Source organism: Bison bison, unplaced genomic scaffold (assembly GCF_000754665.1).
Source record: "Bison bison bison isolate TAMUID 2011002044 unplaced genomic scaffold, Bison_UMD1.0 scf7180017864325, whole genome shotgun sequence".
In the NCBI taxonomy this organism is placed as follows: domain Eukaryota; kingdom Metazoa; phylum Chordata; class Mammalia; order Artiodactyla; family Bovidae; genus Bison; species Bison bison.
In genome coordinates this window covers 5,511,484-5,531,475 of record NW_011494897.1, presented here as the reverse complement: position 1 = coordinate 5,531,475, position 19,992 = coordinate 5,511,484, and the positions used below count along the sequence as shown (strand labels likewise).

At 38.6% G+C, this 19,992-nt stretch overlaps 1 protein-coding gene across 6 annotated transcripts in view; it reads right to left on the bottom strand.

Annotated features, from left to right (window-relative positions):
- Positions 1-19,992, bottom strand: part of ESRRG (estrogen-related receptor gamma) — a 694,862-nt gene that overhangs the window by 62,097 nt on the left and 612,773 nt on the right. For all 6 annotated transcript variants that reach the window (XM_010853291.1, XM_010853288.1, XM_010853289.1 and 3 more), the window contains 2 exons: positions 6,138-6,248; positions 1,893-2,054 (listed from right to left, as the gene is read on the bottom strand). In XM_010853291.1, coding sequence (XP_010851593.1) covers positions 1,893-2,054; positions 6,138-6,248 — 273 coding nt within the window. The remainder of the gene's footprint in view (positions 1-1,892; positions 2,055-6,137; positions 6,249-19,992) is intronic.

The following is a 19,992-nucleotide window of genomic DNA, read 5'->3' as shown; positions in this document are numbered from 1 at the left end:
CAAAGGGTTACCTGGTTCCAAACAACAATTGTGTCAAGACTGAGAAACCTTGGCTTAGAATAATACTAGTTTGTGACAATATATGTGTGTGTATATATAAATACTGGAGAAGGAAATGGCAACCCACTCCAGTATTCTTGCCTGGAGAATCCCATAGACAGAGGAGCCTGGTGGGCTACAGTCCATAGGGTCGCAAAGAGTCAGACACAACTGAAGCGACTTAGCAGCAGTAACAGCATGTATAAATATAAATGATATACTATATATTGGTTATTTTTAAAAGTTTATATGGGCTCTTCAACAAATCTTAGTTGTGTTTCTTTTAAATCGCTTCATTAACACTTTCCTTCAAAATAAGTTTTCATATAATTGTTTAGGCAAATTCCAGCTTTTTCCCCTGCTACCATTCCCAATGTCTTACCATCTTTTAGCATATCCTATTTTTTCTTTTTTTGCTTTTCCTGAAAATCTGTCAGCTGTGATCATAATCCAAATGCAAACCAACCATCCACACGATCAAATTTCCATCTTTCTTTTAGATGTAGTGACCCTTGTGGAGGTATCTGCTACAGACCACACTCCAGCTCACCTATTTAACTAGTTTTGACCTAATTTGGGGTGCTTTATTAGCAAACAGTGTAAGACAAAGTAGCTGGTATAATACAGAGTGATGTTTAAATTAGTTTACAATTTGCTTGGCCTCATCTAGAACTGCAGCGAACAAAGCCATTCAGAAATGTCAGCTGTGTTCCCAAGCACTGTAACAAATTGTCGCCTGAACGCTGCACACCTAATGACTTCAAATTAGCTTCACTGCGATATCGCCTGACAGTTCGTTACGACTGTTAGCAACATAGCTGGCGTATCATGACCAATAAATTGGTTTCAGTGTGGGCTGGGAAAGGGACTTCCATCAATTTGATTAAAGAAATTACTGTAGCATTCAAAGCACAAAGACAAACTAGTTTAAGGAGACAGAAATAAGTTCACTCTACCAAAGAAACATGGCTCATCATCCAAAAATTTGTGTGTAAACTATTTGAAGATCAGAGTTCAAACAGACAATAATTCAAGTAGACAACTAAAATTCTTAAACCTTGTGATCAGGTAATATGTTCACTGATCTAAGGATGGGTCTGGAAAGAAAAGTCACTGGATATTTTAAAATACTACTCTTAAGTTATAATAACAGAAAATTTATGAGGTTTAACATTTATGTTTGTAATTTATGTATAAATTCATAGTAAATATCTCATTGTAAACCAAAGCAATAAGCAAATATGAAAAGCAATTCAGTATAAATCGTCACTACAAATGACAAAATGAGTGATTTTTAAAAGGAAAAATGGGATCTAGACTACTCTTGATAAAAAAACATTTTTTAAAGTGAAAAGAAAAAGCCGAAGTGTTTTCTTAGGCTAAAACAGACTTTAAAAGGAGTAAAAAATATTTTAACAAGTTATATTCTATTTATCTGAGGTTGGCAATAATAGTACCTTCATGTGTGAAAAAATAATGAACAAGCATTCAAGATGGTATAGCTATAAAAAGATTTATGATTCTATTAGGATAGGAAAGCTCTAAATTAAGTATGACAAATGTAAAGGTTTAAAAAAAGTCCTCATGAACAGGATTTCCCTGGAAGGCCAGTGGTTAGGACTGCGTGCTTTCACTGCTGAGGATGTGAGTTCAATTCCTAGTCAGAGAGCTAAGATTCCACATGCCTTGCCAGGTGGCCCCCCCAAAAAGAAAAAAAAAATTTTTTTAATATATAAATTTAAAAAAAGTAAAATTTAAAACTCTTAATGAGAAAACTGTGAATTGGCCTAAATCAACATATACACCCTAGGGGATTAATTGCAAACATTTCTTTTTCATTTCAGAAAATGTACCTGGAATATGCTTCGCCCATCCAATGATAACCACCAACTCTCGATCAGCCAAGTCACACAGTGTAGTGAGGGCTTTGATGTCACTGTCGGGGACGGTAGGGTCAGGCATGGCATAGATCTTCTCCGGTTCAGCCACCAACAAATGTGAGACAATCTTGTTATCTGCAGGATCAGACCAGAGCACTCCGGGATCACTAGCAGCATCATTTCTTTTTCACACATTCTAAACTAGGTGGTGTTTTGAAAGGAAAAAAACCCAAAGCCTCAAATAGCCTATAATCAACCCCAAATATTCCATTTATGGTTCAATATATGTATATTAAAGTGTTTCGGAAAACCCACAGCAAGAAATAAGCCGCTGCAGTCGTGACAGCCCTCTGCTTCTCCTTGGCTTTACCTGCCTTTGCTGGAATGAAGCATCTGTCCTGTAATGAAATTTTTTATAGCAAACAGGTAAGAGGAGTTAGATGCTTTCTGGGTTTACTCTTTGATTCTTAAGTGGGATTTGGGGAAGCAGATTAAATAGTATAGAGCAGTTTTAAAATAAAACTCTACGTAAACCCCTGAAATGTAGAACGCAATGTGGAAGGCAAAGATCTAGTGCCCGTAGACCTAATGGGCATAAAAGTCATTAATTGTCCTAATTCCTTTAAAAAAGAGCAAAGGTCAGAGCCCTTCTGCCTGGGTGAATTACTGACTGTATAACTCTATCTCTGTGGGATGCCTTCAATAGGAATGTCTTTCCTGTCTCCTCTCCACACACCCAGCACATCTTCCAAATAGAGCCAATGTCAGTTTCCAGAAAAACACTCCTACTTAAAAGTGACCATGTTTTCTCTTCTGAGCGTCTCATTCTTCAGTCTTCTTTTATCATCTATTGTCTTAGTTCACTCTCTGGTTCAGATCTATCTGTCCGAAATTTGTGATATATGTTTTTAAAATCCTTCATAAAGTAAACACTAGAGACAAATGGAAAGCATCACATCAAATGTGTTTTATCGCTCAGGGCCATGTGAGAGTTTATGGAAGGGGTTATAAAGCCTTGCTAACGGAATGAATTTTCTTGTTGGCCTTATTTCCAATTTTTACACATAGTTTTAGATTTGATACTTTCTTCTAAGTGAGGAGATACAAATAGGTAAGAATAAACCCAGATATTTCAATATTCTACATCTTATTACTCTAGAAAACTAAGGTCTTAAATGGGATCTTATGAGTCAAACCAAAAATTCTTCTCTGTTCACTGTTTGCCTTTTCCTCTAAATTTTTAACTTTTTAAACTCAAAATGAAAAGACTTCGTATATCTTAGAATTGAAAACAAAGCTTTCTGTCTCCTTTAACAGCAAGAATCCTTATCCAAGCTATAATTAGTAATTTTTCTGATATAGTTTAAAATTTTTATTACTATGACTGCCACATGAATTCTTTTAATTTCAAAGTAGCAACATCAATATTCCCTGGCAGTAATATTCGATTACTATCAAATTAAAAACACAGATTTGGGAGGAAATATTTCCAAATATATACTTTCTAGAAAAAAATTAAGCTCAAATAGAGATTTTTTTTTTTTAATTTGCAGAATCTGCAGAGAATGACATTTGTTTCTTGTATATGCTATAGAAACAACACCCTGTTTTTTAGTTACGCTTGGAAAAGTTTCTGCTTTCATTGCTCTGACATTGTAACAAACCCTGTCAGCAACTACTAGATTCTCAGGACTAGAAGGAAATGCAATAATAAAGGGTGCAAAAACGTAACTGAAGGAAATAGTGATTCGAGTTTTTTTTAGTACAGGGAAAATGTTAACCTGTTTTTAGCTAAGTCAATGGATACTTGACCAGAGGGGCCAGAAAAACTTGGTGGAGGCTTAGAAATTCCTATCATTCAGAAAATGGAATAGCTGGCAGCACTGTTTCGAGGTGAAGCTTATTTAATGTTTCCCTAATTAGAATCAATAGAACCCAATTTTCATTCTTGGGCTTTTGTAGAACACAGACAATCAGTCAGGCTCCAGAAATCTCCCCCAGCCACTTCCTCAGCAATGCCAGGGCCCAGTCTCTTGACACTTATCTGACAGGATCTGAAAATTAAGTTTTATAAATGTTTGTTACCAAAACACACTAATTGGATGGACTAAGGAAAATTAACACAGAGGCCTTAAGATAATGAGTAATGATTTATTAGGAGTCCTCTTTTATCTCAGACCAGTGGAGCTCACTGAAATTGCTGCAATCTCCTTCAAGGTACTTGACAAGCCTCCTCCCGATTCCCCAGGTTTAAGCTGAAAACCATAGATGTTTCTCTACCCTGTGGACTTACGAATGAGCTGGTGCTCATTCTTCTCTCAGTAGAGGAAATCATCAATGGTGTCAGTCAACGTTCATAGAAAATGAATGAGAAATGGCCAGTCTGGACATTTACTGAATCCAGGAAAACAAAACCTCTAATGAAATTAAGCATTAGTGTTTATTGCATTTTATTGTATTATCAGAAAGTTTTTGATTCTAATGTGCAAAATCTGCTTAATGCAGTCCTAGATTGTATTTGCAGAATGCCAAACAGCTTATGCAGGCTGAGGAGAAGATGCCAGATTGGACAATTGAAGGTATAATCAACATAATGTTTTTTGGAAAGGCAAAAGGAAACTATGCCATATGTTCACTTAAGCTTTAATTTTATGTAAAACTGGTTGTTTTTCCTTTGACATAGCTAAAATGTCCTTTCATTTACAGTTCAGGGTCTGTTTTATTTACTTAACAGATGCCCATATGCTCACATGGATGACACACAGCAGCGCCCCCTCCTGGAGAGTCCGAGAGAGGACATTTTTTTTTTCTCTTCCCCTCAAAGCTGATCAAAAATGACCTGTGTCTTTTCTAGACCTGCTCTAGCTGCAACTTCCTCTGGTGAGGGCCAGTTGTGTCTTTTGAGCCAGAGACAGCTAAATAGAAATGTTTCCACCGCAGCACTTTTCAGTGCCTCATATAAACTCTGTGCCTAAACATCCTAAAATATTAGCTCTTTTGCATTACAATAAGCCCCCCACATGTGAACCTTCAAGTTGCAATCTTTCAATGTCTGGCCTGAGTGAAACTGCAGCTTGCCCTCCGTCTCCTATTGCTGACGATCCTTCAGCTCTACCATCTCCCACCGCCTCTCCCTCCTCCAGTCAGCAACTTTTCTTGCCTCTTCACTTGATGCCAGCCTCGGTATGCCAGCTGTTGTACTGTACTACTACTGGACTTTGCAACATAGTGTAAGATTAAAAATGTTTTACTTATTTTTTGTGTCTGTTTTATGTTATTTGTGTGAAAAGAATTATAAACCTATTACAGTACAGCACTACATAGCTGTGTTAGTAAGGTGCCTAGGCTAATTTTGTTGGACTTATGAACAAATTGGATGTACAAATGGGGTCTTGGAATGGAACTGGTTGGTATGTAAGGGACTTACTATACAGCCATGAACTGATTTTTCTGAAACTGGAATACAGTTAACCACCTTGATCTACATTCTACCTCTTTAAAAAGATGTATCTATATTCTAGTTAATGACATACAGAACAGGGCTTGCATTTTAGCTATGTACCCCATCACCATTTTAAACTGCAACTGGACGTTATCAATGGGCTTTTAAAAAATAATTCATAAAGCCCATAAGGACATCTGAAATGGAACCACCAACCTATGCTTGTTATTAGTTGGACTCAATCTTGTTTTAATCTATTGCTGGCTCGTGTGTTAACCTTCCATAGCTCCAAATTAATGAGGCTCCTAATGTATTTTCATTGGGAGGTTGAACAGTCAAACTCATTTAGTTAGTGAAAACTACAAAAATCACTTTCTTGTGGAATCTGAAACTAACAGCTCCAATGAACTAATGATCGTGGTATGATCTGTTTTATGTACCTCTGAAAATAAAGATAACCTGTAAATGTAAAAGTCGCACCATATAAGCTATGACTTAGTATGCTTAATGTTTCTACAAAATGAGTAGGTTTAAAAAAGTGGGGAGGGGCGGTAGGGGACAAGAAAGCCATAGGGGGAAAAAGATAATCAGCTGAGTTGCTACTGCTCTTCAAAGGCAGTCCCTGGGAATAAAGCCACAGACCCCCCCTACCCCCCTTAGGGAAGAGAAGCCTCACTGGAGTCAGTAGGAATGGGCATGCCAAAACTAATGTATCGAGAGCAGCCAGCTGGGAGGATGTCGTGTGCTGGAAAGCCAGACGTGTCTGCTGTACTTACATGGCTTTTTGGCTGGCTGAACCAGCTGAGGGTTCAGGTATGGGCTGTTCTCCGCATCTATTCTGCGTTTGTACTTCTGCCGACCTCCGCGTACTCTGTCAAGACGCACTCCTGTGGGCAAAGACAGGCACTAACTTACTGTTGAGGTAACTATCTTTGGGACCAATCAAATACATAGAGGTAAACAGAGAACAGAATGCTGAATGGTCCAGGCGGATTAGAGGAATGTTAAAAAAAAAATGTGATGGTTAAGCCAAGACTGCCAGAGATTGGAAACCAAATCTGGAAGAGACGCCGCCCAAGCTGAAAGACATGTATCCAAGGCCATCAAAATCACCTACACACCAAAGAAAAGGCACCTCTCCTTGAGAATTAATACAAAGAAACTGGAATTTGGTGCTATGTTGTTTCCTCCATTAGCAGTGTGTATTCTCCTCATCATGGGCTTCCCTGGAAGCTCAGTGGTAAAGAATCCATCTGCCAATGCAGAAGACTCAGGTTCCATCCTTGGGTTGGGAAGATCCCCTGGAGGAGGAAATGGCAACCCACTCCAGTATTCTTGCCTGGAGAATCCCATGGACAGAGGAGCCTGGTGGGCTACAGTCCATGGGGTTGCAATAGTCGGACACAGCTTGGCAACTAAACAACTGTCCTCTTCATCAGTCACCCCTGAAAGCTCAGTGTGTGGGGTCGAGTAGACGGGTAGATCCAAAGCCGTCGAATCCACCCCTGTCTATCAGAGGACTCCACATGGACCTGTGGAAGTGAAATGAGTTGAAAACTCCCACGGGCTGTGGAGAGCAGGAATCCCATACCCGGGATGAGATCCAAGGATGAGATCCATGTTCTAACATCAACATGTCTCAGACAGAGTGTGTTATTTACATCTTGCCACACATCTGTATTTTGTTTTAATTGAGAGAAAATGGAGAGTAGGTTTGGACTGAACACAGGATAGAAAGAGGAGATTCCTGAAAGAATTCAGGAGGCTAGGATGGTGAAGAGGGGATTTGTTAGGAGGGCAGAGATGAAGCGTGAAGCTAGAAAGTAGGCAAAAGGAGACTGGCAGTAACACTTTTTCCCCAAGAGTGATGGATTGGGTCAAGATTCAGGGAGGTTTTGCTGGCAGTGGGTCAGCAAAATTAAGGAAAGGAACAAAAGGAAAAGAAAGGAATTAAAAAGAAAGAAATGTCTCATTTACATGGAGGAGCGGTGAGGAAGAGCTTGATAATAACCTGGCTTCCAGTCTATAATTACAAAGTTTAGGGTAGAACCATATAAATCTTTATCAAATAGAGACGATAACTTGGGAGTAAAGAGAGGGGTGAGAGATTCTTTCTGTGCTCTTAGGTTGTACCTTAGCTGACTAAAAAAACAGTATTAACACTCTCCATTAATAAATTCAGCCAAACAGTTCATTGTATTTTGGTATTTCTCACACACACACAAACTGTTTAGGACATAGTTTAACAGCATCCTCAGTATTATTATTTTACCAAAGGACCTCTCAGAGCTTTTAACACACAAATAACCTCTGTAAAACTCTCAAAGGGAGATACAGACTATGCAATGTTTTGCAAGCCAATGTCACAAAGATCCTGATTTAGAAACATTTATCAATATCATGTTGCACATGTGGATTGTGGGGTAACTAAGTTAAATGAAACAGTTTGGGAAAGGCTGATGTGTTTCTTTGTGAATCCTGAAGGTGAATATATACACTCGAATGTTAAAGGTGATTATCAATCCATGAGCTAAAGAAAAATACAACTTTTCATATTATCTTAATAATACCACTTTAAGAGCTGATTTCCTTTTAGAGATAAACACAAACACACACTTGGTTCTAGATAAAGCCTGAAATGTCAAACTGAAACTTCTGAGCATAGTTTAACTGAAATCAAGAGAAAACTTCAAGAGCAATGACAGTAGATTCAGATAAATAAATAGCAAAAATCGAAGAAATTACATATAGTATCTAAGTATTTAGGGGCTTCCCCAGTGGCTCAGACGGTAAAGAATATGCTTACAATGCAGGAGACCAGGGTTCGATCCCTGAGTCAGGAAGATTCCCTAGAGAAGGAAATGGCAACCCAACCCACTCCAGTATTCTTGTCTGGAGAATTCCATGGATAGAGGAGTATTTAATGAAAACAGTAGTGCTAGTGAGTCACAAAGAAACTGTATTTCTTGACTGTTGCTTTTAAAGTACTTTTGAGCCTATAGTAGAGTTTTACCCCTTTGATTATCTAATTTTTAATGTTCTATTTTTATTGTATCTCTATTTACTAAAGTTTAACACTTGCTCCCTTTTCCGCTTTTTAATTCATGTTCCATGTTTTTTCATTTCTTTCTTTCCCCAAGATAGTTTTCCAATTTACACAATGTGTCCACATTTTATTTGTTCATCTGAGATCCATTCAAATGTGTTTCATTGTAAGAGTTTAGGAAATTCAAAGCATACATAATTCAGAGTGGTATCATAGCACGTGTGGCATCTAAGTCCAATACAATGCGGACATTAATGTGATATGATTAAAGGTGTAAAGAGAAGGCAGAATGAAACAAACAGAGAGAGAAAGACAATGGCAGACTAAAGCTAAGAAAAGGAGGAAACATTTAAAAATAGCCAAAATTGTTAAAACCCATAAAGCTTGACATACTATATATAAGCTGTCACTACTATATATAAAATAGATAATCAACAAGGACCTGTTTTTAGCATAGGGAAATCTACTCAAGTCTATAATGATCTATACGGGAAAAGAATCTCAAAGTGGATATATGTATGTATAACTGATTCCGTTTGCTGTACAGCAGAAAATAACACAAAACTATAAATCAACTATACTCCAATGAATTTTTTTTAATTAAAAAAAAAAAGAACCAAGAAAGCTCATAGAATACATCTCAGTTAGGTTTTAGACTCCAAGATTTGCTTCTGGTGTTTGTCAAGACATGCATTCACCATGTGCAATACAGCCTCACACTGCCAAATGCTGAACAATACACTACATATTTTCAAATACAGGGGTCAGAGCTGGTGCATTTCTGACAATGGATTTTGTCTGTCATGAAGGCACGTGGAAGAAGACTATGGCTGAAAGACTGGATTCAAGGTCCCAGTCGAAACAGTTCTGACATAGTCATACATACCACACGAGAGCCACCAGTCAGCTTAGACAACTGGCCCAAGTTTAGGGGAAAAGTGCAACACTGAAAACCAGTTATTAAACATCACGAAGAAAAAATGAATACTCTTTACTGACACAACTTTTATTATATATTGTGCATTATTTTTGTATTTGGAGGAACAGATCCTTTAAACATTATGAAATAATTTTATTACTGTGCATTTCCTCTCAACTTTGAACAATGAATTACAGAAATACTCATATTACTCCCTGCATGCTCCCTCCAAATTTAAAAGCGTGTCCTCCCTCTTACATTTATTCTTTTTCTCCTTTTTCCTCTTTTTCTTATTACCCCCCACCCGCCCCACCTCATTGCAGTGTGTGGGCAGATAAACTACTGTCTAGCCATACATCTGGGAGAAGGCAACGGCACCCCACTCCAGTCCTCTTGCCTGGAAAATCCCATGGATGGAGGAGCCTGATGGGCTACAGTCCATGGGGTCGCTAACAGTCAGACATGACTGAGTGACTTCACTTTCACTTTTCACTTTCATGCATTGGAGAAGGAAATGGCAACCCACTCCAGTGTTCTTGCCTGGAGAATCCCAGGGATGGGGGAGCCTAGTGGGCTGCCATCTATGGGGTCGCACAGAGTCGGACACGACTGAAGCGACTTAGCCGCAGCCATACATCTATCTCATCCTTCCCATTCATCCACACAAACATCTATCCATCCAACCAGCTAGCCATCCCACTGTATATAGCTGTCTAGTTTCTAAATATAAATACTCAAGCACTTTTTACATAAACCATGGTTTCATTATTTCCTAAAATAAAGATCAGTAGGACAAAGGATTCTTTTATGATTTGTAACTTTAGGTAAATGATATTCAGTAGATTATTACAGAGGGGAAAATTAGATATGCTACTTGATTAATAATTAATACAGTTATGTAGTGAAAATTGATGGACAGCCAACAGAAAAAGTGTTCCTGCCAAGTTCAAATAACAATTAATGGTAAAAATTTATAGAATCAATATATTTTAAAAGATCATAATAATTTAAATGAAAATTTTATTCCCATTTTAGGGCATGAAAAGTAGGCAAATATCAATAGCTTCAACTAAAAAATATTTATACCACTTTTAACCTCTTTTCAAAATCTGGGAAATCTTTTTATGCTTCTTGCAGTGAAATGATGATGATGATGATGATGTAGTTTAGCTGACTTTATACTCAGTGAAATGTTTGAACTCAAATCCTAGTAACACACCTGCAACTACTACATCATACTTAAATTACTCATATATTTACTCAGTTCTGCTTGAAGAAAAAAACCCTACTCAGTAAAACCAATCCCCACCTGCCCCCGCCCCTGGACAATCACAGAACACACAAATACGCAAGTGGCATAGCTGTAGAAGTTAAATCAGTGTAAACTACGTCTTAAAACACGTGGACCCAGCCTCTGAGTTGTGCATCTTTGAAAATAAACAAGCTTATTCAGCTGAGTCATAATAATGCATGCACTAAAACTGTAACAGTTATTTTAAAAAGAGTCCGATAACACTACACAGATATCATGAAGAAGTCTACTATTAGCATATTTACAGTTTTAAAATTTTTCCAGAAAAATGTTTCTAACTGTAATAATATGATAATTTATTCCTAAATACTACAGGAAGACTATGTTAAAAAAAAAATAAAGCATCGTTAACAAATCAGAATGCTTTCTTTCTGGCTCTTTCATTAACCAGCTCTTGAATTTTGTTGAACTCCTTAACTTTTTGCTTTCCAAATATATGAATATTAAGACAATATTCTCCCAGATGTTTTGCTGCAATGATTCAATATGATATTAATATAATAATATATTTGGATATTACACAAATGCATTATAAAATATTTTATAAATATTAAAATGCCAAGGATATTGACATTATATCAAAATTTTGTTGAAATATTTCTATATTACTTTATTGAAGTATATTCTCCATCACGATCATTTACTGAATATCTACCCTGATGGAGTTTGACGGTCTACCCTGTCTCAGTTCTATAGGTCAACAGATTTGATGTATGATTGAATGGTGAGATAATACAAAAGATAAAAGCCCAATAATGATATTATTTGATGTATAAGTGAGTACAGAATCTCATTCTATTTACTGCTCATCCCTGTTACTAATAATATCTCTTAGAGATTATTTTAGAATAGGTATAGAGACTAACCCAAATTCTATCCAAAAGAAAAATGCTTTCTTTGAATCCAGCTATAAACACATAATACAAAGTTAAGTAGAGAACTGATAATTATTCAATTAACCTAATGCATTTCATTTAAAAGTCTTAAACTATTTCAGCAGAAACAAAGAAAAACAACCATATTTACGATCTGGACCAGGAAAATCCTGATTTGCCATAAATAAATATCAATCTAATCCAAATATTTCTACTGCCAATGGCAAAGCCTGCCCCTCTACATCTTTACAATCTTAAATACAAACAATTTCTGTTGGGACTTCACTTGGTATACCATTTTCAAAAAAGTTTAAAAAAAAAGATTTCTCTCAGGAAATAAGACACCCACAATGTTCAATGTGTGACAGGATGTGAAGTTAATTAAGGCAATTGGACTTTCTATTCATGTGGAGACTGCCATTACCCTTTTTTTAAAAATAAAAGATTTTAATAGTTGGCATTACTGACTCAACAGAACGCTTCACACTGCTTCTTCTTTCAAATACTGCATGTGCCTGCACTGCCACAAGGGAATCACAAATCTCATACACTGTCAGAATTTACAAAATTGAGAAAGCGAGAATAGGGCAAGAAGGAAAAAAAATATGCTGTGAGGCAAATAAACGCCAAAAGAAGTGAAACAGTTCAGCACAAGGCCTTCTTAGGTCAGCTCATTTTAAGTCTACATTTTATGCCCAAATGCAAATTTTTACAATATTATATAGTCCAAAGTCAAAAGTGTTTTCCACATTTTTTAATAGCACAAAGTCAGAGGCATTTCATAGGACAATAAAAGTTCTCTTCAGATAATTCTACAAGGCAACCCTAGCCTATTTGGCTAAATCAAAGACAAGGTTTTCATAATACTGTTCTCTAACAAACGTTTGCTTAAAAAAAACAAAGAAACATTAATTACACAGACCCATGGAATACTTAAAATACAGAGTCATATTAAAGTAATGATAATCTTTAAAAAGAAAGTGAAATCATTTTTTAAAAGATTAGTGACTTTAATGACTCCTAAATAAATAGCTGCATTATTTAAATATTACTGAACAGGACTTGTAATTGAGGATGGGAAACAGATGGGAAAGTACTGATAAAACTTATGAGGCAATAAGGTGAAGAGAGTGGGAACTTTCTCTTCCACTATGTCTCCTGATACTGCGGCTTCCTTTGCTGCGGAAGGAAACGTGGTTCCTTCCAGTCAGAAAAATAAATACCTGGGTGTGCCCTTGAATTTGCCTGAGATTTCTGTGAGGGAACCATCATAGACAGAGGGTAGGGAAAATCCCTTTGCGGGACTGCAGGAAAGAAGAAAAGGCAAGTCAGCAGCATCAAAACACAGTAGAGAGAATTTTAGTGGCAGCTTCTGACGGGGTTCTCCTTCAGAACAGCATCCTTACAGAGAGTGCCAGTTTTACCTAAAGTAGCTGGGTGTATTTACAGGCACCACAGTAAAAGGTGAGTGGAACTTATTTGTATATTGACACACATACTCCAGCAAGAGTCTAATCATAGTAAAGTATTGAGGATCGTGAGACACAATAAAATATGCCAAGCCTTAGTTATCTGCTTACTGTTATTGCGCCTTCTCTAAATAGACAGCAATGCTGCTCAACATGGCTTCATGATATAGTTCCTTTCTTCCTACTTCAGTAGTTTTTTGACTCCTGATACCCGCATCTCCCTACCAAGTAGTGTCTTCATTTCTAATGGAATGACTCAGTCTCTGTATGAAATGTCTTGGAATCAACTGGAACATCCATGGGTTATGAGAGCTTCTTCCAGGCAATGGGTTAACTGTTTTACATATACGGACATACTAGATATTTATAGCAACCCTACGAGGCAGGTGCTATTATTATCCCATTTTACAAATGAGAAAACTGGAATTGGGAAGAGGCTGAGTCAGGAGTGGCAGCTGGGGACCATGGATGCAGAACTCACGTCCTCAAGCACTCTGTTTATACTGCTTCTCTGTCATCAAATTCTATTTTTGGAAAAGAGTGTGTGTGCTCAGTCCCTTCAGTTGTATTAGACTCTTTGCAGCCCTATGGACTGTAGCCCAGAGGGTCCTTTATTCATGGGATTCTCTAGGCACGAATACGGGAATGGGTTGCCATGCCCTCCTCCAGGGGATCCTCCCAACCCAGGAATCCGCATCTCTTCTATCTCCTGCACTGGCAGGCAGGTTCTTTACCACTCGTGCCACATGGGAAGCCCTTGGAAAAGAGCATGTGGTATTAATATATACTCCAAGAGCAGAAGCACAGGCAGACAAAGCCCAATTGTTGTGGTAAACAGTACTTGCCTCCTGATGGGAGTGTGTGTAAACAGTGGGGCAGAATGATGAATGAGCAGGGGGAGAGATGAAGACAGATGAACACCTTTACCCCACGGAAGGGCTGGGGCTTCTCAGGTGGTCCCCATGGTAAAGAACCCGCGTGCCAATGCAGGAGATGGAAGAGACGCAAGTTTGATTCCTAGGTTGGGAAGATTTCCCGGAGGAGGGCATGGCAATCCATTCCAGTGTTCTTACCTGGAGAAATCACATGGACAGAGGAGCCTGGCGGGTTCTGAGTCCATGAGTCAGACAGTCCATGAGTCAGACACGACTGAAGTGACTTGGTGTGTATGCACACACAAAAGGGCTAGGCATTCTGCATCTATGACTCTATAAAGCATCTTCACATAGAAGTTTATAGCTATGTGACTGTAAACCAAAGATGATAAACAGATTCAGTCACTCTGCTTTTCTGCTGAGGTAGGGACCCAGAGATATTTATTTCCTTGCTCCCTGTTTCTCTTTAAAACATCAGTGAAGTAAGACAAGGACTGTTTGGCCAGGGCCATGGAGGAAAAGCAACGCTCTGGCTGAGTTTTACAGTTTAGAAGGAGACCCAGATGGTGGCTTTTCAGCTAGACCCCCTGACCAATGGTTACATTTACATTTACTTCTGCTGGAATGCCACTGCATGTCCAATACTTCGGCCACCTGATGAGAACAGCCCACTCATTGGAAAGACCCTGATACTGGGAAAGATTGAGGGCAGGAGGAGAAGGGGACAACAGAGGATGAGATGGTTGATTGGCATCACCGACTCAACGGGACATGAATTTGAGCCAACTCTGGGAGACAGTGAAAGGGAAGTCTGGTGTGCTGCAGTCCAAGGGGTCGCAAAGAGTGGGACACGACTTAGCAACTGAACAAGAACAATGTGAAAACACTGTAAGATCTGCTGAAATAAAAGGGGAAAATCACACAAGGAGAGAAAATGCATATCCATTAAGTGGGCTTTTTTTTCTTTTTAACTGAGTCCTCAGTCACTAAAAGAGATAAAAGCCATGACTCACATTAAAGCTTCCTTGCTCTACAGATGAATTAACAATTAGCAAGGGGAAGTCTTTCGTTTTGGTCTCCTGATAGCTATCTGGACTATTAAACATGTGAGCCTTGCATAGGAAATTACAGAGGCTTCCCTCTGTTGCAGATTCAAGCTGCAACCAAAATACATTTGTAGATTTCCGCACCTAGGACACAGCCACAAAGAAGTCCCTCCTTCTTTTTCTTTTTTTTCCAGGGTGCGATTCACTGCTTTTAGCTGGTTCTGAGGCATCTGTGCTAAATTTATAATCTGGGTGATAGCCGAAATAAAAATCACAGAAAGCTGAAATAGTCATAGTTTACAAAATACTTTGCAGGGAAAATATGATTCCACCAAGGGACCCAAGTTGCTTCATCTGAAGCATGGAGCCCTAATCTATGACACATACAAGTACAAATTAGGTCATCTGCAACAGGTGACAAGTTTTAATTGAATGTCTTCTGTCTGCAATTCTGACAAAAGGTGAATGGAAATAAATGAGTCTGGCAAGAACGGCCCTGAGCCTTACAAAACCCAATATCTCATTATTTTTAAACAGCTATCTATAAACTGATGCTGACAAGCCTTGAACCTTTTATTTCTGCTCAAGATGAGGTGGTGTGCAGGGAAGAAAAAAAAAAGGGAAAGAAAAAGGGGCATCTAGAACATTACATTAAACATGCAATACCTACCATTATTACTTCCCCAACGTAATTAAAGGAAATCTCTTATTCAAAAGGCACTATTTCTTACTTTGCTTGATGTCAGAGAGGAAGAGAGAGAGCATGCTTGCCTTGCATTTGCTTAAACATAGAGACTGCCTTTAAGGGAAAAAAAAGAAAATCTTCTCTTTCTTTCTTTTTGGCCTGTTAAAAATTTCATAAACTATTCAAAGAGATATTACGGTGGCTTAAACCTATCTAAACTCTATGTTCTCAGGTTACTATTAAATACTGGTGACTCTTCCTTTTACCCTTTTCAAAATTGCCTTCTCCTGTGAATAAAGTTGTGAATTAGTGGGTAAAGACATGAAATGTGGTTGCACATCACCATCAAGAAAAGTGATTCTACTAATTCACAATTAAATTTGACACTGGCAGCAATAAGTTTAACACAATAATAACAGTAATAACAGTGCACAGTACCCCATGGGGATGCTCTGTAAACAGAAGCACAAATATTATTTATGCAAAATTCAATGCCCTGTAAAAATGAATTAAATATGAAATCAACCAAGCTGGTTTATAAGTTGCAGGTTGAGAGCCATAGTCACTGTGTTTCATTCAATGGAGAGGAAGTCAGTGGAGACCAAAAAACCAGACATGGATTTCAGAGAGAATACAGGCTGTGGGAGAAAAAAATAAATGAGTGACAGAGAAAGAAAGTATGATTCTAGGTCATGTGGGCAACCAACGTAGAGTTTATGAAGCACAAAGAGAAGCTGACTGTAATGAATCTGCCTGCAATGCAGATCCCCGGGTTGGGAAGATTCTCTAGAGAAGGGAATGGCTACCCACTCCAGTATTCCTGCCTGGAGAATCCCATGGACAGAGGAGCTGGTGGGCTGCAGTCCATGGGGTCTCAAAGAGTTGGACAGGACTGAGTGACCAACATTTTCACTTTTCACTTGGTGACTTTAGTGGGGAGAACTTGAAGCCCTGGACAATTTGTTAGGAACTCAGCAAAAATAATAAAAATGCTTTACCAGGGCAGGCTGCAAGTTAAATTGCTTCAGCTATGTCTGACTCTTTGAGATTCCATGGACTGTAGCCTGCCAGGCTCCTCTGTCCAAAGGATTCTCCCGCAAGAACTCTGGAGTGGGTTGCCATTTCCTCCTCCAGAGGATTTTCCTGACCCAAGCTCAAACAGAAATTACAAAAGCCAACTATAAGATACCAAAGTGACACATGATGCTTAATATTTTTCCACTGCTATGATCTGGCAAAATTGAGATTGTATATAAAGTAAAGCTAGCAGAAGGAACATATGTCTGGGTCGTGTGAAAAAGAATTATACCTAAAACATAAAATGCATAGGAAAAAAATCAGTAGAGATCAAATGTTAATATAATTTAATGTATACACACTGAAATTTCATATCAGTGAGACATTTTCTTGTGACCATGTGACATTTCTTATGCTATTGGCAGCAATGAGCTTAATAGAGTAATAATAGTAATAACAATACACAGGACTCCATGGGGATTCTGTGTGTAAACAGAAGCACAAAGAAAATTTATGCAAAATTCAGTACCCTGTAAAAAAGAATTAAATATGAAATTAAGCTGGTATTCAAGTAGCTGGAATGAGAACCATCGTCACTGCATAATATTCAAATAGAGAGGTACACAGTGGAGTTCAATGGCCGCACCGTAGGTTTTTAGCGGGGTAAACACGAAGTGCCATGGGCTGAATGTCTGTTTTCCCCCAAAATTCATACGTTGAAACTGAGTCCCCCACGTGATAGTACCTGGAAGTGAGGCCTTTGCGGCGATTAGATCACGAAGGTGTAGCCCTCATGATAGGACTAGTGCTCTTATAAAAAAGGTTTCAGGGGACTTTCCTGATGGTCTAGTGGTTAAGACTCCGCCTTTCAATGGGCTAGGGTTAGATCCCTAGTCGGCAAACTAAGGTTCCGCATGCCCAGAGAGCTCTCAGGAAACCTCACTGAACACTGAATCTGCCAGGGCCTCGGTCTTGGACTTCTCAGCCTCTGGAAACGCGAGAAGTAAGTTTCTCTTTTTTATAAGCCACCCAGTCTATGGTATCCTGGTACAGCATCCCAAATGGACTAAAACAAGAAATGAAGAAAAAAATTTAAAAATGACTCGGCCATAAGAAAGAATGAAATAATGCCATTTGCAGCAACATGGATGGGTCTAGAGGCTGTCCTACTAAGTGAAATAAGTGAGAAAGAGAAAGACAAATACCATATGTATCACTTTTATGTGGAATCTAAAATATGGCACAAATGAATTTATATATCAAACAGAAAGACTCACAAACATAACAGAATTGCGGCTTCCAAAGGACACGGGGAGTGTAGGAGAGAAGGAATGGGAGTTTAGGGGCAGCAAATGTAAACTATTACATACAGACTGGATAAACAACAAGGTCCTATTGTATAGCACAGAGAACTATACACACACACACACACACACACACACATACACACACAAATAACATACAAATCCAACCAGTCCATTCTGAAGGAGATCAGCCCTGGGATTTCTTTGGAAGGAGTGATGTTAAAGCTGAAACTCCAGTACTTCGGCCACCTCATGCGAAGAGTTGACTCATTGGAAAAGACTCTGATGTTGGGAGGGATTGGGGACAGGAGGAAAGGGGGATGACAGAGGATGAGATGGCTGGATGGCATCACCGACTCAATGGACGTGAGTTTGAATGAACTCTGGGAGTTGGTGATGGACAGGGAGGCCTGGAGTGCTGTGATTCATGGGGTCGCAAAGAGTCGGACATGACTGAGCGACTGAACTGAACTGAACTGAACATACATATATGGTGGTTTAGTCAATAAGTCATGTTTGTCTCTTGAGACCCCATGACTATCAGACTAGCCTATGAGACTCCTCTGTCCATAGAATTTCCCAGGCAAGAATACTGGAGTGGGTTGCCACTTCCTTCTCCAGGAGATCTTCCCAACCCAGGAATAAACCCAGATCACCTGCATTGCAAGTGGCCTCCTGCATCTCAGGTGGATTCTTTACCGACTGAGCCACCAGGGAACATAACATACATACACATATATATAACTGAACAATATATATAATATATATATAACTGCATAATTTTGCTGTATAATAGAAAGTAATATAACACTGCAAATCAACTATACTTCAATAAAATTTTTCAAAAGGAGGGAGATAGAGACATACTCTACAATGGATTGATTCAATGTCTAATATGAAATTTAAAAATACAATAGTTTTCCATATGCTTCTCATCCAAATCTATGTACCATTCAGTTCAGTTCAGTTCAGTCGCTCAGTCGTGTCCGACTCTTTGCAACTCCATGAATCGCAGCATGCCAGGCCTCCCTGTCCATCACCAACTCCCGGAGTTCACTCAGACTCACGTCCATAGAGTCAGTGATGCCATCCAGCCATCTCATCCTCTGTCGTCCCCTTCTCCTCCTGCCCCCAATCCCTCCCAGCATCAGAGTCTTTTCCAATGAGTCAACTCTTCGCATGAGGTGGCCAAAGTACTGGAGTTTCAGCTTTGGCATCATTCCTTCCAAAGAAATCCTAGGGCTGATATCCTTCAGAATGGACTGGTTGGATCTCCTTGCAGTCCAAGGGACTCTCAAGAGTCTTCTCCAACACCACAGTTCAAAAGCATCAATTCTTCGGCGCTCAGCCTTCTTCACAGTCCAACTCTCACATCCATATATGACCACAGGAAAAACCATAGCCTTGACAAGACAGACCTTTGTTGTACCATTACTAACCCCCATTCATCTGCCAACTAAGCTGTTAATTTGTGAGGAAAATTAATGGAGAAAAGGAAAAGAAAACCAAGAGAGAGTATGAGTGAATGGTCTAAGCCTTGCAGAAGTACAGACATGGAGAAGATGGCATGGTGGATTTAGAATCCACTTCCAGCTGCCTGGGTCCACAAGGGCACATGGCTTCTGTAAGCACATTTTCAAGCCGATGAGAATTCAGTTTTCCTCCCCTAAAGCTGACAAATTAGACTATTGAGCAATTTAAGACCTCATGAGAAAAACTAGGGTAGAATAATCATGAGTGGCAGTGATAATAAAAAAGCACTTATACATAAGTGATATATTCACTAAAATAAAGACAAATATGAAAAGACTATTAATAACAGACACACTAAATAAGTCATGTTTCCTGTACAATTAATTTCCATTTATCATCCTTTGATCTCTGGAATATTTTTAGTATCTTCCTTCTACCTAGTTTTAGCAAGATAACTATAAATTCAGTTTGAATTGCTGTAGATAAGACGTGTATGAAAATACATTTTTTTAAAAAATCTGTTTTTTAAACCAAATGTTCACTGACACACTTATGTTACCATTTTGGGAACTGAAGTCTTAAGCCAGTGCTATTCCAGATTCATGCTTTA